At 52.6% G+C, this 16,227-nt stretch overlaps 1 protein-coding gene across 17 annotated transcripts in view; it reads right to left on the bottom strand.

Moving 5' to 3' along the window:
* Positions 1 to 15,389, bottom strand: part of MYO18A (myosin XVIIIA) — a 95,598-nt gene extending 80,209 nt beyond the window's left edge. For 6 of the 17 annotated variants that reach the window (XM_027130478.1, XM_027130480.1, XM_027130477.1 and 3 more), the window contains exons 1-2: positions 12,723 to 12,966; positions 3,908 to 4,985 (exon numbers count right to left, since the gene is read on the bottom strand). In XM_027130478.1, coding sequence (XP_026986279.1) covers positions 3,908 to 4,906 — 999 coding nt within the window. In that variant the 5' untranslated portion in view covers positions 4,907 to 4,985; positions 12,723 to 12,966. Of the gene's footprint in view, positions 1 to 3,907; positions 4,986 to 12,722; positions 12,976 to 13,019; positions 13,289 to 14,449; positions 14,846 to 15,273 lie in introns of those variants that run through there. The other 11 variants (XM_027130485.1, XM_027130482.1, XM_027130481.1 and 8 more) reach the window with 8 other exon arrangements.
* Positions 15,390 to 16,227: the final 838 nt, after the last annotated feature.

The raw sequence follows: 16,227 nt of genomic DNA on the forward strand, positions 1-16,227 counted from the left end.
AACTTATTTACAGAACAGAAACTGGGACTTCCCTGGTGGCACAGTGGTTAAGAATCCTCCTGCCAATGCAGGGGACACGGGTTCAAGCCCTGGTCTGGGAAGATCCCACATGCCGCGGAGCAACTAAGCCGTGCACCACAACTACTGAGCCTGCGCTGTAGAGCCCGTGAGCCACAACTACAGAGCCCATGTGCCACAACTACTGAAGCCCCGTGCACCTAGAGCCCACGCTCCACAAGAGAAGCCACCTCAATGAGAAGCCAGCGCACCACAACGAAGAGTAGCCCCCGCTCGCCACAACTAGAGAAAGCCCGTGTGCAGCAATGAAGACCCGACACAGCCAAATAATAATTAATTAATTTTTTAAAAAGAACAGAAATAGACTCACAGACATAGAAAACAAACTTATGGTTACCAAAGGAGAAATGGAGGGAGAAGGATAAATTAGGAGTTTGGGATTAGCAGATACAAACTACTATATATAAAACAGATAAACAACAAGGTCCTACTATACAGCACAAGGAACTATATTCAATATCTTGTAATGAACTATAATGGAAAAGAATCTGAAAAAATATATATTTTATATACATATATAAAACTGAATCACTTTGCTGTACACCAGAAAGTAACACAACATTGTAAATCAACTGTATTTTAATTTTAAAAAAGCTGAAATAAAATAAAAAAGACAACAGAGCCTACCTCAGTTGCTCCCATCTGATACATCTCTCCATCTCCACTGCTTCTACCCAAGTTCACGCCTCCATCCATCCTACTGAGATTACAACAGCTCCCTCACTATTCTCCCCACAGCTATCCTTGCTACACCTGAAAGCATTCTCCATACGCAGAGAGATTTTTCAAAAACCTGTTCCCATCACTCCCTAATTAAATTGCTTCATTGCCCTTGGGTTAAAGTTCACATTCCCTAGCGTGACTCACAAGGGCCTTTGTGACCTGCCCCTGCTTGCTTCTCCTGCTGCTTCTCTCAATAATGTCCCCACACTGTCCCCCAGTCTTATTCCCCAGATGTGTCATTCTCTCCAACCTCTAGACCTTGACATGTGTCTTACAGCCTTCCTCTTCCTCCTCTCGCCTCCCTGACACTCATCTCCCACCCAGATGTCAGTCCTCCCTGACTCATTCCCAAGGCTGTCCTAGAAGTCCCTCTTCTGTGCTCCCTAGGGCCGTGTCCTGGCCCCTGTCACTGAGCTTCTCAAATGGCATTGCCCTTGTCTGCCACTTGACCATCCCTCCCACCACACTATGAGCTCCTTGGGGCTGGGGGTATGTGCTGCTCACTGCTGGACCCCAGGACCTAGCACACAGAAAGTGCTCAACAAATGTTTGTTTGATAGATAGGTGAGCGGAAGAAAAGACGCAGAAGAGTTGTTTCTCTCAGGCCAGCTGAGTGGTTCCTATCAGGCCCCAAGTCTATCTTACTACCGTAGCTCACCCCTGCCCCCAGTGGAACCCTGTCTAGCAGCCACAGGGATACACGAAGAAGGTGTGAGCCAAGCATTCTGGACACACACCATGTGAGAAGGAAACCCAAGGGGCTGTCTCTCCCTGGGGCCTTCTGAAGAGGCCACGGAAAAAGCCATGGGGCCTGGCCCCCATCTGTGTGCCAAAAGAGAACAGATGGCTAGCCAGCTCCCTCAGAGCTCCCTGGGGACAGGCAACGTGTGGACACAGTTGATGGATGGCCTGATGGGCAGGGTGGCCGCCAGGAGCTGTACCCGTGGGGCTGGAGTTGTCAGGGTACCCCACCCAGCAGCCTGGAGGAGGCGGGAAGACTCTTTTCTTGGCATGGAACTGGGATTAGAACTGCTGCCAAGAAAAGGAGCAGGAGGAAGAGGAGGAGATAGAGGATGAGAGCCGCAGAAGAGGCTGCAGCACTCCCACACCCGCTCCGGGGTCTGTCCCAGGAAGCTGGAATGCTGGGCTCACTCCACTCCCCTCTGCTGTGGCCTGAGTCCCCACCACCTACCCAGGTAGGAAAAGATACAGGGCTTCTCTTAACCTGTCAGAGGGCTCTAGGAGACTCATGAGGATGGGGCTTTCAACTACGCCCCCTGCCCGATCCCTCAGGTGGACAAAGACGTCCTCTGGCCACCAGCTGGGTTTGCCCCACAGGGACGAGAACAAGCCAGCATTTCAGGGCTACCTGCTGTAATGTGGAATCCACCAGGGCCTCCAAAGCGAAGCCATCCACTTCCCCAGGGATGAGGTAGCAGCAGCTAGCTGGGAAGGGAGAGTGGCTGGGAAATATGAGATACCAGGATGATCCCTGTGCTATAAAGACAAAACTAAACAGCATCCGAGATGCCAGGCCCAGGGCCCCACAGAGGCCTGTGCTGTGGTTCAACAGGGAGCTGGCAACAATCCCCCAGGGGAGATTCATTCTTTAAGAAGAAGAGAGTTCCATCTGTTAAAAGCAATGCTAGCCTGGTAGAAAGCAGACAGACATGGCAACACGGTATGATTTTTGGTTCTGAAATAAAGACTACTCCCTCTAGGTTGCACTTCCCTGAGTTCAGTCTAGCCTGATGGCTACCACACAGTAGGTGCCTGATGTGTGTTTCCGGAATAAATGGGTCCAGGTCTTCCCCTGGATTCCACAACAGGCTCCCTTCCACTCACTACCCTTTCCTGACTAGCAAAGCTGCCTGACCCCACCAGCCCCCGGGTAAAGGAAGGCCGGGAACCCAGCTCCAGTGCTTCCCGCCAGAGCCTAACCCTGCCGCTCCCAGGCCCCCCTGGCCCGAGACGCTGCCAGGCTGAACAGCCATCTGAGCTCCCACTTCCCCTCCCCAGGAGAAAGCCAGGACCAGGACTCTGCTTGCTTCCTTAGCATTTCCTCCCGCTTCTGACTTTGACACATCTGGCTGGTCACTTAGTGCTGAAAGGTCCTGGCCAGGCTATGCAGTGGTCAGGCTGCAGGGACCAGATCGGAACGATCCTAAAACCCACAGCCAGGACAAAGGGATGGCTAGAGGCCAACCTGTCCCTCCTAGACTGTCTCCAGGCAGAACACTCCAAACTGATTTGTAGCCACCCTATCAAAAGTCCCCTGGGGTTAGAGATCTCCATCCCCTCAGAGACCTGCTCATACATCTAATCTCAGTCTCTTCTGCTCCTATGTCACCCCCTTCCACTGCTGTTTTGTGTGGGCAGGATAAGAGTTGGGATCTCAGGGATAGTTAGGTCATACTATCTCTGTAGGCCTGATCCCTTTTGCCTTTCCAGGGCCGTGCTTTTTCTTCTTCCAAGAGATAATAAAGACTCTTGGAGGCCTAGTGTTCTTTATAAATCAGATCCAGTCACTCCCCTGCTGAACACCCTACAATGGTCCCGTTTCACTGGGATAAAATCTGAACTCCTACCATTATTTACAAGGTCTTCGATGATCTGGCCACTGATTATCTCTGCAACCTTACCTGGTATTCAGCTCCTCAGTCACTGAGGGGTAAAAGGAGGCCTGAGGTCATCTCCCCAGGAGCTACCAATGTGAGCCCTGATTTAAAATAATTTATCTTTTTTTCACCTCCAATATCTAAATAATGGAAATCCTATATTTTAGTCCAGATACCAGTCTGGACCAGTAGTAGCCCAGAGTGGCTCTCACATCTGGAAGTGGCACATGTTAGCCCCCATGCCCCAATTTAGGGCTCAGGACATATTAGCCCACCAGGGTATCATGAAGCTTGTATCGCTGTGTATCACACCACAGGCCAGGTAAGTCGTCCCGGAGCCCAAGGAGTGGCACGGCTTCACCGGTCACACACTCGCTAGGCTCTGACCGTAGCTCCTGGGTACCCCAATCATCCACCCAGGTACAGTCGCAGGAGATGCCAACATCCCCAATCCCTGCTTGCCCCCGGCTGCCCAGGCCAAGACTCACATGGGCTGGCTCCCTGCGGGGTCCCTCGCCGCTCCGCAGCCAGCTCCGACTCAGCTCGCTGAGCTCCGGGATGGGCTGCACCTTGAGCTGCACGCTGTCCCCAGACTGCCGGATCATCTCCACAATCTCATCCCTGGACTTGCTCTCCACATTGTGCCCATTAATCTCCACCAGACGATCACCCGGCACCAGCCCCAGGGCCAGGTCCTTGGTGCCCGCGCCGGGCTCAGCAAAGTGAACCACCTTCCGATAGACCTGGCCCTCGGGGCCCCGATCCAGCATGGTTGTGCGTCGCAGGGAGAAGCCAAAGTCCCCCGTGGGCCGTCGCTGCAGTTCCAGTTCCCGGAGGGCAGGGGGCAGCGGGGGCACCACGGGGGGCAAGCGCAGGTCAGCCGGGAACCTTTTAGTCACCAGCTCAGGGGCTCGGGACCGAGGTCCTGGTCGAGGGATGCCTGGGCCGGGATGCTGCATCAGCTGTCCCTCTAGGGTCCTCACCTCTACCTGTGGAGACGGGGCGGCAGAGTGCTCTGAGGGGGTGGAGGTTTCTGAGGCGCTCTCATCCCGGCTGCGCTGGGAGAAGGAGAAGCGCTTGACAATCATCTGTGAGTTCTGCTTGGCCAGGGAGCCGAACTTGGCTGCCCGCTGCAGCACCGAGCCCCGTAAGCTGCCTTCCTCACCCTTGAGGTCATCACTGGAGCTGGCTGTGCTCAGGTGGCCCGAGTCCAGGATGACACTGCCCCTGTTGCTGTCGGAGTCGATGTCAGTCAGGTGCAGGTCGGAGCTGCTGGCCACCTTGATGGGGATGGGGTTGGAGATTTCCAAGCGTGTCTTCGAGTCACGCTTGGAGGAGCGGCTCAGGTTGAAGAAGCCACGCCTCAGGCTCATCTCTTCCAGGCTCCGCAGCTCCGCCGCTGACATCCGCTCCTTCTTCTCCTTTTTCTCCTTCTTCTCCTTCCGCGTGCCATCCTTGTCCTTGTCTTTCTTCATTAGGTTAAACATGGTGGGGTGCTATTTTTAGGGGTGGCACCCCAGAGGACTACGGGTGCTCAGCACAGGGCCTTCGTGCCCCACCTTGCCGCTGCAAACAGAAACAGGGAGAAAGGTTATTCGAGCAGAGCCTCTTTCTGTGTCTCCAATCCAGACACGGCCAACTAATGAGCACAGCTTTCCCTCACTGAGTGCCAGTTATGTGCCAGGTGCTCTGTTTTACACGGTACTGTCTCAATTAAGGTAATCTTCACAACACTGCTACGGGTAGGTCTGTCATTACCCCCATTTTACAAATACGGAAACGAGGTTTAGATCAGTTTATAAAAGCCCAGACTCCAAAGTCTGTCATTTCCTGTAATCCCTGAAAGACCCAGGCTTAGCTGTGCATGGTGGTGGCATCTGGGAGATCTAACCTCCTGGTTAGAGGATGTCATCAAGCCAACTTGGGATCTGACTTAAGATTCAAATGCAAGGGACTTCCCTGGTGGTGCAGTGGTTAAGAATCCACCTGCCGAGGCAGGGGACACGGGTTTGAGCCCTGGTCTGCGAAGATCCCACATGCAACTAAGCCCGTGCGCCACAACGACTGAGCCTGCGCTCTAGAGCCCATTTGCCTAGAGCCCGTGCTCCACAAGAGAAGCCACCACGCGAGCCGCAACAAAGGAGCCTGCCTGCCGCAACTAAGACCAGATGCAACCAAATAAGTAAATAAAAATATTTAAGAAAAAAAAAAGAAAAGCCACCACAATGAGAAGCCCACACACCACAACGAAGAGTAGCCCCCGCTCACTGCAACTAGAGAAGAAAAGCCCGCGCACAGCAACGAAGACCCAACGCAGCTAAAATTAAATAAATAAAATAAATAATTTTTTTTTAATTAAAAAAAAAGAATCCACCTTCCAATGCAGGGGACGCGGGTTCGGTCGGTGAACTTAGATCACGCGTGCTGCAGGGCAACTAAGCCCGTGCGCTGCAACTACTGAGCCCACACGACACAACTAGAGTGAAGCCTGCGTGCCACAACTAAGATCCAACACAGCCAAAAATAAAATAAATAGATAAATAAATATTAAAAAAAAAGATTCAAACACAAAGGAAAAAGGAAATGGACTCTGTGCACCATCACCTCCCCGTAACCAATGTCATTAAGGCAATAGGCATCACATGCTACTGGACTCTTTCCTAAACCTGCTATCCCTAGAGCAGCAGCCTTAGCCACTGCCTGACAGAAGATCTTAAAGAACCAACACTTATTTAATGACTGCTACTCACCAGGCATAATGCCAGGCACTTTACACACACTATCTCATTTGAACCTCACAGCATCCCTGCAAGGTAGGTATCATTATCTCTACTTTACAAATGAGAAAACAGGGCTCAGAAAATTAAGTATATGTTAGTTGTCACACAGCTAGTAGGCGGTGACCGCAGGATTCAATGGCAAATGTTGTTTTCTTTCTAGGGCCTGGGCGCCCAAAGTGAAGCAGGGAGGGAGGTAAGGGGAAGTTCCAGACTGAATAGAGGACAGACAGCTGCAAGGTGGGGGTGGGCGTGGGGTCTGCTGGATAAACAGGATCCTGAAAAGCTCACATCCTTTTCCCCAGACCAACACCTAAATATAGCCTCAGGAAGAAAGTCGTGGCAGCCTGAGAGAAAACCCCAGCTCCAGGGCTTATGCGCCTAGGGCGCCAACCTACTCCCACCCCTAGGCACACCCATCTGGGGACAGGATGGAGAAAAACCTGGTGGGGTGGAGTTGAGAGAGCCTTCCTTGTTCTAACCAGCAGGGAACAAGAAGCAGGCTGTACCACCTAATTAGAAATTAAATGTACTTTTTTCTTTCTCCATGAAGGCCTCCCGCTCTGAGTTCTGGACACAAGACCTACAAGCTTACCCCTTGCAGCAGCGAGCTCTTGCCAAGCCCTGGAGAGGCCTTTCCTCTCTGTGTACCCCACTGCCACAACCAAGCAGGGCATTCCAGGCCCCCCAATTCTACTGAGAAGGACCCCCAACCCAGGTACAATGCCTAGGAAGGCATCAAGGCCAGAAGTGCCCAAGGGCCCCGGGGTACTGGCTAACTGCTTTCCCCCTGCCCATCACCCTGACCCATGTGGCCCCTGAGAGATCAGAGTATCCTTTCTAGAGCAGCGCTGTCCACAAGAAATATAATTCAAGTCATATATGGAATTGTAAATTTTCTAGCAGCCATATTAAAAAAGGTAAAAAGAAACGGTTAAAATTAACTTTAACAACATACTTTATTAACGTAGATATCCAAAATATTGTCATCTCAACATGTAACCTATGTAAAAAATATTGGGATATTTTACATTCTCTTTTCCGTATTAAGTCTTCGAAATCCAGTGCACATTTGACACTCGGACCACATCTCAATTCAGACAAACCACATTTCAAGTATTCAACAGCCCTGTGCTTGGGCAGTGCAGTTCTAGAGAACTCTTGAGTTATAGAGCATATCCAAAGAGGTGGGAGATCTGGCCCAGTCATTGGTTCCCTGTGGACCTAGCAGGCACCCCTCTCCCCCTCTGACCTCCGTGCCTACCTGGTAAAACAAAGTTCCCTCTGAACTTTTTAGTTCTTAATGTTCCAAGCACAGTACCTGGGAGTGGGAAGACAGAAAATCTAGGGCCCAAGAAGTGCAAAGCCAGGGACAGCCTCGGCTAGCTGAGCCTGGACTGATTCAGGGTGAAGGGGAGCCCGGCAGCAGGCATCCTCTCTTCAGGGCTCTACTGTAATATAGGGGGTGTCTCCCTCTCCTCCTGAACGCCGATGGGGGTATGGACAGACCTACCATATGCTAAGATGCAGGATCTTTGGTTGGTCACTGCTCACCTTACCTCTCACCCGTCACTACCTGCACTCTCTTAAAAGGCTAGGTTAGAAGATGGCTCCAGGGGGACATGTGGGGGAAATGAAGAAAGAAACCCACCTTGGGGACTTGGAGGGAACAAACCAATATCTCAGCCTCAGCCCAACCACAGAGAACCAAACCGCCTACAATGCTATCCCACCAAGACACCTTTTATGGTCTCCAATTCTCACTCTGCAATCCTTACCCAGTGCCGGCTCTTTGCTGGGGACTAGATATCTGAGCAGTATCAACGGTACACAGCCCCCAGAATTCCAGAATCTTTGGGCTGTCTCGGCAAAAGCTTGTCCCTCACTAGCATTGCATCAGGCAGAAACAACAGACAGTCACAGCAGCAGCACAGGGGGATAGTGCTGGCAGGAAATGTTAGAAGATCTGGTATCTAGGCCTGGATCTGCCAACAAATCGCTAGGGGACCTTGAGCCTGTCACTTTGCTCAAGGTTGGACTAGATGATCTAGGTCTCTTCTAGCTATAAAATTCCAAATATTTAAGTCTCTTGTGGACATAAGTTATTTATTAACTTTCTGCCAAAGTCACCCCTCTCATCCCAACCCTGGGGCCTTTGGAGACTAGGTCCATTTCAGCCCTTCCCTCATCAGCCCTGTCCTGCCACTGTTATCTACACAGCTCACAAGGTACCCCTTCCCCACTGTTTTCCCTACAATTGCCAGGCCTGGCTGTGGCCTGGGTTCTCTCCTGTGCCACATGTCTAGAGCTACCTGCAACCTCCCCCTCCAGGGTCAGACCTGCAGTATAGCTGCAGCTGCTCCTATGCATCTCAGAGCCCAATTCACCAGAGACCTGGGCTCTGTCAACTTCCTGTGGACCTTGGACTTTCCCGCATCTCCTGTCCTTAGGTCCAAAGTCTCCAGCAGCAATCACTACCTCCCCACTCCCATTCCAAGCTGCAGTTTCTACCTGCCTCCCCTTCGTCTCTTACCCCCCCACCGAAGGTAACCTTACAGTTTTTCTGATCTCCTGCTCTGCCTTTCACCCCTCACCCTACTCCAGGAGGCCTTTCCTAATTTTAAGTGGAGGGAAGGTCTGTGTGTAAATTAGGGTACGTACCTAAATCATCTTGACCCTACTATCCCCCAAATCAAAGCAAAGTACCACTGAATCAGTCAACTCAGCTGCTTTATTACTTTAAGACAGACAGCATTTTGAGGGCAAGGACCTTTCAATTCAAGTATGCACCTATCAATTCATCAACAGGAGAAACAATTTACATATTCATATCATGGAATACTACTCAGCAATAAAAAGGAAACTACTACTGATACACACAACAGGGATGAATCTCAAAAACATCTGTTAAGTGACGGTAAAAGAAGACTTCGACATACTGGTATGGTACTTTTTATATGAATTTCTAGTATAGGCAAAAGTAACCCATGGTGAAAAAAAATCAGAACAGTGGTTACCTCTGGGAAGTGGGGGTGGAGTGGGAGTGGGGATTACCTGAGAAAGGGCATGAGTGAACTTTCCGGGGTAATGTTCATGTTACATATCTTGATAAGGGTTTGGGTTGACAGATGTATACATTTTGTCAGTTGTCATCAAATAGTGCACATAAGATTAGTGCATTTCATTGTATGAAATATTCACTCAAAAGAAGAAAACAGTAAACAAATATCAAACTCTAGTTAATGATATGTATGCTAATGTATTGGGGGTAACGTATATTGGTGTCTGCAATTTACTCTGAGAGGCATCAAAAATATAAGATGCCTTGAGGGTTGGATCAAGGGATAAAGATGTGATAAACAAGGATAGTAAAGCGTTCACTGTAGAGTCTAGGAGATGGGGTGTTCACTGTAGAACTCTAACTTTTCTAAATGTTTGCAGATCCTTGTGATAAAATGTTGGGAAAAGTATGTATTTATCAAGCACCTACTAAATGTAGGGGATATAAAGATAAATAAAACCCATGGAAGAGTTTAGGCTTCAGATGTCAGGTAACAAAGCTGAAAACAAATTCGGGTTAACAGCGATGCAATCTTGGGCAAGTCACTGAAAGCCTCTGTGCCTCTATTTTCCCATTTTTTTTTAATGGAAATAATAGTACCTACTACATAAGGCATGGGAATTAAACGAAATATGTATATATGCCCTTCATATAATGCCTAGACCAAACTAAGTCCTCAAGAATGGTACCCAGTGGTAGCAAGGCACATTTATGCCATTTAATGGGATGGTAGAGAGGATAATAAAGTACACAAATGACTATCAGCACACATATGACTAAAATAAGTCTAGACATACAATCTTAATGCTCTACAGAACCTTTGTATATGGAAAGTAAAGCCCAAAGAAGTGAAGGCAATCCAGTTAGCACACGGCCAAGCTGGATCACACTGGCTCGAGTCCAGAGGCCCCATATAACTACTGCCAAGATAAGGACAGGCAATTCATAGATGCGGAAATACAAATGGCCAACAAACATGAACAGGTATTCAGCCTGAGTAATGGTCACAGCTGTGCGAAATAAAACAGAGGTATACTGCGTTCACTTAGCAGTTTAGTAAAAACTACCAAGCTAACATCAATCAATTAGAGGGTGAGAAGCAGGGTGTCCCAAATGTGTTGCTGGGAATATAAGTTGATAAAAGGAGGGCAAGTGTGTGGTATCTACGAAAATATTTAAAGGTACATATTCTTTGACAGGGCCATTCCATTTATAGGACATCTATAGATATATTCACACAATAAACACAGCTAATCTTTGCAGCACAATAAACATGGCTAATCTTTGCTATTTCATAATAGCAAAATTCTGTCTCTATAAATGCCCATCACTAGGGGAGTGGCTAAATTATAGAACTTAGCAGTTATTTAAAAGAATGAGGTAGGGGCTTCCCTGGTGGTGCAGTGGTTGAGAGTCCGCCTGCCGATGCAGGGGACACGGGTTCGAGCCCTGGTCCAGGAAGATCCCACATGCCGCGGAGCGGCTGGGCCCATGAGCCATGGCCGCTGAGACTGCGCGTCCGGAGCCTGTGCTCCGCAACGGGAGAGGCCACAGCAGTGAGAGGCCCGTGTACCACACACACACACACACAAATCTATTTATATAACATATAAGTATTAAACTATAAATACATAATATATAAAATATTCATAACAAGCTTTTAAAAAATAGTCTGGAAAGATCTGTTACAAAAATATATCAGTGATTTTTCTCTGTGGAATAATGGCAAAGAGGGGTAACACTTCAGCTTTCTACCTCATAGACTTGCTACAGATAAAACCTTTTTTTAGCATGTTACTTTTGTGATTTTAAAGATCAAAGAAGAAAAAAGGAAGGTGTGACAAAGTAATAAGCAATGCATTTGGCATTAAAGCTGTAAACCGGTTTGCAACGACAAGTTCAAAGCTGGCCATCTCATGCTTTGAAAATGTTTCAGTGACTTGGGGGACTTGGTTAAAATAGATCTCACTAGTGTCTTGTGGCTTTAAGTGGGGACAGATTTAAATGGGTCACCCTGCAGCTGGCAAAGTAGAAACCCCAGGAAATGGAAACTATAACATTAGAATCCCAAGAAAAGGGCGCCCAGACTTGGCTGCCGTGGGTGTATACTTAAAACGGCCAGTCCTCCCACCCTCGACCACACTCATAAATAAATACAAAGGAAATACTTTCCCAAGAGAGCCGGCCTCTCTCCCTTGGCCTCTGACCTCCCTGAGCGGCCGTTTCCTACCGCCCCGAGGCCTTGATGGGGCGCTCGCCCGCCTGCCAGCCCGGACCGAGGAATTGCACGCGTGGCCCAGGGGGGCTCGCCCGGCCCGGGCAGCGCAGGGTGACGCCTGTCGCCGCCGCCGTGGAGCTTCTTGCCGGCGGTCCTGCTGAGCCCCGCCGCGGCCCATGACTCACTGCCAGGTCACATGGAGCTTCTCTGGCTCCAGGTGTGCTCACTCACTCCGTCTGCACGCTTCTCACATGACATCAGCCGGCCCGGCCGCCCGGCAGCCGGCTCCCTGCCCTGCCCGCCGCAGCGCCGGGAACCCTCGGCCCTCGGCACCTCCAGGCAGCCGGGCCGGCGCAGACGCAGCCCCGCGGCGCCTCCGCTGCGATACCGTCTCCCCTGGAACGCAGCAATCCCGCAGGCCCCGGGAGAAACGAGAGCGGGAGACGTGCCAGAAGCCCGGCCAGGTCCCCGGCGGCTCTTCCAGATGCACCTCCTTGGCCCCCCGCGGGGCCTGCCGCAGCCCGCTGGGCGCTAAGCTCAGCTAACACCCCAACACCCCACCTCCTGTGTGACCTTGAGCAAGTCCCGTCCTCTCTCTAGACCTCAGCTTTTTCAACTCTAAAATCTCCATGGGCCTGAGACTTCAGACTCGGGCTTCGCTGAAGAGGTATTCAGCTCAACCACAAACTTGAGGTTCTAATCCCGCTCTCCCTCTGATTTGCTGTGTGACCTACAGCCCATCATCCAACATCTCTGAATACTAGAGAATAACAAAAATAATTCCTTGTAAGTGACTATGAAGTACCTGGCTGCGAGAAAGGGCCCTGGGCCCTGTAAAATCATCAGTCCACAATTTAAACTGCTGCCTGACTGTAAACTATTTGAAATGTCAAGGGAATGTGGATAATTTACAAGCCACACAATTCCTACCTCAAGAGAAAGGGCAGGAAAGTAAGGGGCGGAGGGTGAGGGGGTTTCCAAGTCTGTTCCCCACCCTTCCCAATCCAGTTCCCACTACTGCACCACCTGACCCTCTAATTCAGGCTGCCTCAGAAAATGGTGATGGGGGGTGACGTGCAGTGAGCAGATCTTAAAGAACCCCGGGGCCTGACCCAAAGCAGAACTTAAAAGCTCCATCAAGCCCCCAACCCAAGTCCTGGGTTCATCATAGCACAGGGTGGGCTGGGCCCTCCCAACCCCGCAAACCTTTAAACTATATCAGGCCAGAGCCCCTCAGCTTTACCCACCACACCCAGGAGAGGCCTAGGACAAGGCCTGGGGCTCAGGGCCACCAACAGGACCCTGCTCACGTGGATCCTCTGGCTCCAGTCTGTGGTATCCACTCCAGGTGAAGGAGGTCTGGCTGGGGACAGACCTCTGGTTGAGAAGGAGTAAGAACAGCCCTGCTGCCCTGGAGATCTGTGACACAGCAAGTCTGAATCAAGCCTTCCTGAGTTCCAACAACTCCCTGCTCCACCTAAGAGGGTGGATTCTTCCTTTCACACAAGCCCCACTTCTGCCCCTCCCAGTCAACCTTCAGGTACCTGCCACTGGGGGACCCTGGAGTTTTCAGGCCCAGCTTCTGAAGACACATGTACCCCTCAATGAACAGCCTCAAGCTAGGCCAGTGAAGCGGTCTCCAGCCAACAGGCTGGCTGTCCAGACTGCCAGGCAGTGAGGTTGAGGGACCAGGCAGGAGTCAGGAAGGGCACAATCCACCTGAAGATTTCTGAGGAGAGCCTGGATCGTGAGAGGAAGCCCTGGGACACACACCCTGGCACCTGAGTCAGGCCAGGAGACAGGAGTAAACAAACTAGATATTCAGAGCTGCCAGGTGCCAAGTCATCAACTGTTCAAAGCTCAAAGCTCCCACAGGAAGTGACCATCAGCATTCTACCCCTTCCTCACCCACCCTCCACTCCCACCTGTGATGCTTCTCATTCCCCTAACCCCCCAACACAATAGCTTCCCCCATCATCTTCCTGGAATTGAGGCCCCAACTCCAATGTTCCTAACCCCAAATGTACAAGCACACCTCCACCCAAAGCCATATATAACCAGTCATGCCCAGCAACCAGGAGGATGCTTCCTGGAAAGTCCTCATCACAAAAGGACAGAGGGCAGGCCACTGACAAAGAGCCAGTGAGGTCTGTCCGGAAACCAGAGACCTCAAGAGAGCAATTTTCAATATCTCCAACTAGAAAGTAGCCCCTGAGCTAATAGGGTGGGGAACACAAGGCAAGGCCAACTCCATTGCCATGACAACAGGATACCAACCTGCCCAAGAAAAGGGCTCCAGACCTGGTAAGCACATGGCAAGGCAGCTTGAACCTCTAGGTTCAACGTCTTGCTAAGGTGTTCTTGCTCTTAATCACCTGGACAACCTTCCATCCCTTCCAGCATGGCCGCAGTGCAGACACACTCGGCACCATTCGTTCTTCATAGGGGGATTTACTAGGCCTCCTCAGCCACAGACATGCTAGGTACTCCAAAAGACAAAACGAACCTACATAAATCATTGGCAAGGTGAAGAGGGGAGGGAATCCAATTCCATAATTTGGGGGGACCATCTGAGGGCAGGAAGGCCCTAGGCAGGAAAGCTCTTCCCAGGAAGCACCATCCCAGGCCTCCCTACACAAACACAAACCATGAGGACACTGCCAAACACATGCCCCATTGGCCAAGGGACCAGGCAAAAGGAGTACTGCTTAAAAAACGAACTGGCAGCCTCCCCCATCCTCACCCTCCCCGCCAGCTCATTCTGGCCGGCAGCCTTTCCAACTAATCAGCAGGACACACATGCCTTGCAACAGGGTGACACCGCCATCCCCCACTGCACCCCTACCCCCAAACAAAGCTCCAATGTGCGGTGTGTCCCTGCAGGCCTTATCTCAGCCAGGAACAGGACCCACTCCTCACCAGGCTTGGTACCAGCGGCACCCCCAACAAGGGGGTGGGGGGCAGCGAACCTTACCATCTCCCCTTCCCATTGGCGAAGCAACTGGCATGACAGGTTCGCAGGGCGGGGCATCAGGGCAGTCTCTCCCAGAGGCCTGGGGCAGATAGTCCAACCTTCCCACACGCACCCCACCCCTTGGCAGGGAGAGGTGAGGTGAGCAGCCATTCGCAGGGGACAGCTGGCACACCCTAATCCCCAAAGCCTACCGTTCACCCATCCGCCCCCCGTCTTCTGCCCCAAGGGGAGGGGGCCCAGGGAAGCAGGGTCTCCATTGTTTTGCCAGCTGTCTGGCAGCTGCTCCTTTGAGAGGAGTCCGGTGTCGGCCTGGCAATGAAAGGGTGAAGGCCGCTGGGAGGGATAAAGGACTCGGTGGAGGTGCTCGCCTTCCCCGCTGCCTTCCTCAGAGCCTCGGTCCGTCAGTCTGTCTGGGGGGGCCTGGGCCTGGCCTCGAGAAGCCCCCTACCCCCCGGGCTGCAGCCTCCACCCCGCAGCTCGGGGCCACCTGGGCTCCCCCGAGCCCCGAACGCCCCCCCGAAACTGAAGGCCACCCTGTCCGGCCTCCCCCCGCCCCTCGAGGTGGCAAAAGGGGCCGGAGCTCGCCCTCCCGCCCGACTCCCGGTCGGCCCCGCGTCCCGGCGCCGAGCTGCGCGGCACGGCCAGGGACCGGAGCCGGGAGTCCGGGCCGCCGCTTCCAGGGGACAGGGGAGGAGGAGGAGCCGGCGGGCCCCGCCGCCCGCCCGCCTTCCCGGCCCGAGCCCGCCCCGCCGCCCCCCCCACCCCCACCCCGGGCCCGGCCCCAGCCCGCTACCGAGCGGCCATCCCCGCCGCCCCGCACTCACCGGCCGCCGGAGCCCGCCCGGCAGGCAGCAGGAGCGGAGACGCGGCATCCAGCGGCCCCGGCCCGGTCCGGGCAGGAGCGCAGCACGGCGTAGCGCAGCGCCGCCCCCCGCGGCCGCACGAGCCGAGCCGAAAGGGAGCTCCCTGCTGGCGGCTCCGGGGATAAACGGCCGGCCTTCCTGGCAGCGCCTGGGCGCGCCTCCAGAGCGGGCCAGGCGGGCACCGGGAGCTGCCCTGGAGGCCTCGGTCCGGGTCCGAGAGGCCCTGCCTGGAGATCCTGTCTGCACTGGGCACTGGGGGCTGCTGAGCGTGCCCAGGGCAGGCCCCGGGGTCATGCTGAATGTATGGAACAGGCTCTGTCCGCGGCAGGCACTGGTGGACTCTGCTGGCTGTGTCCAAGAGGGTGCTGCCCAGGACAGTGCTGTCCAGAGAAAACAACTGAGCCTCGCGGGCCACATCTTCCCAGGGTGGCTCTGCAGAGACAGACATAGGGTGCTGCTGGAGGATGCCAGTTGGCCTCGTCCAAAGCAGGCACTGCCAGCCATGCCCAAGGTGGCACTGGAAGAATGTACTCCCCAAGGTGGACACAGCCTTCTGGTGGCTTGGCCTGAGAGAGCCCTGTCTCAGGTGGAGTTGTCTAAAGGATGAGCCAAGGCCCAGGAGTCATAGCCATAAATGGCACTCACTCCCCAAAGGAGTCCCGCAATGCCAAGATTAACAGCTTTCAGAAGCTCTTTGGAATGAGGTCTGCCCCTGGGTCCTCATGTCCTATCAATATCGGGTGAGCTGCTCTACCCATTGAGAAGGAATTTTAGACTTTCTGGAAGAGGCCAGAGACATTTAGAGACCAGACCTCCAAGAGAGGTGCTATGCCTTGAGCTGAGAGAGCGAGGTGGGCATTTCTACGGGCAGTGTCCATACTGAAGGGAGGTACCCCAGAACGTGGAAGAAACTGA

Source organism: Aethalodelphis obliquidens, unplaced genomic scaffold (assembly GCF_003676395.1).
Source record: "Aethalodelphis obliquidens isolate GAN/ISIS:26980383/991018 unplaced genomic scaffold, ASM367639v1 scaffold38, whole genome shotgun sequence".
NCBI classification, from domain to species: domain Eukaryota; kingdom Metazoa; phylum Chordata; class Mammalia; order Artiodactyla; family Delphinidae; genus Aethalodelphis; species Aethalodelphis obliquidens.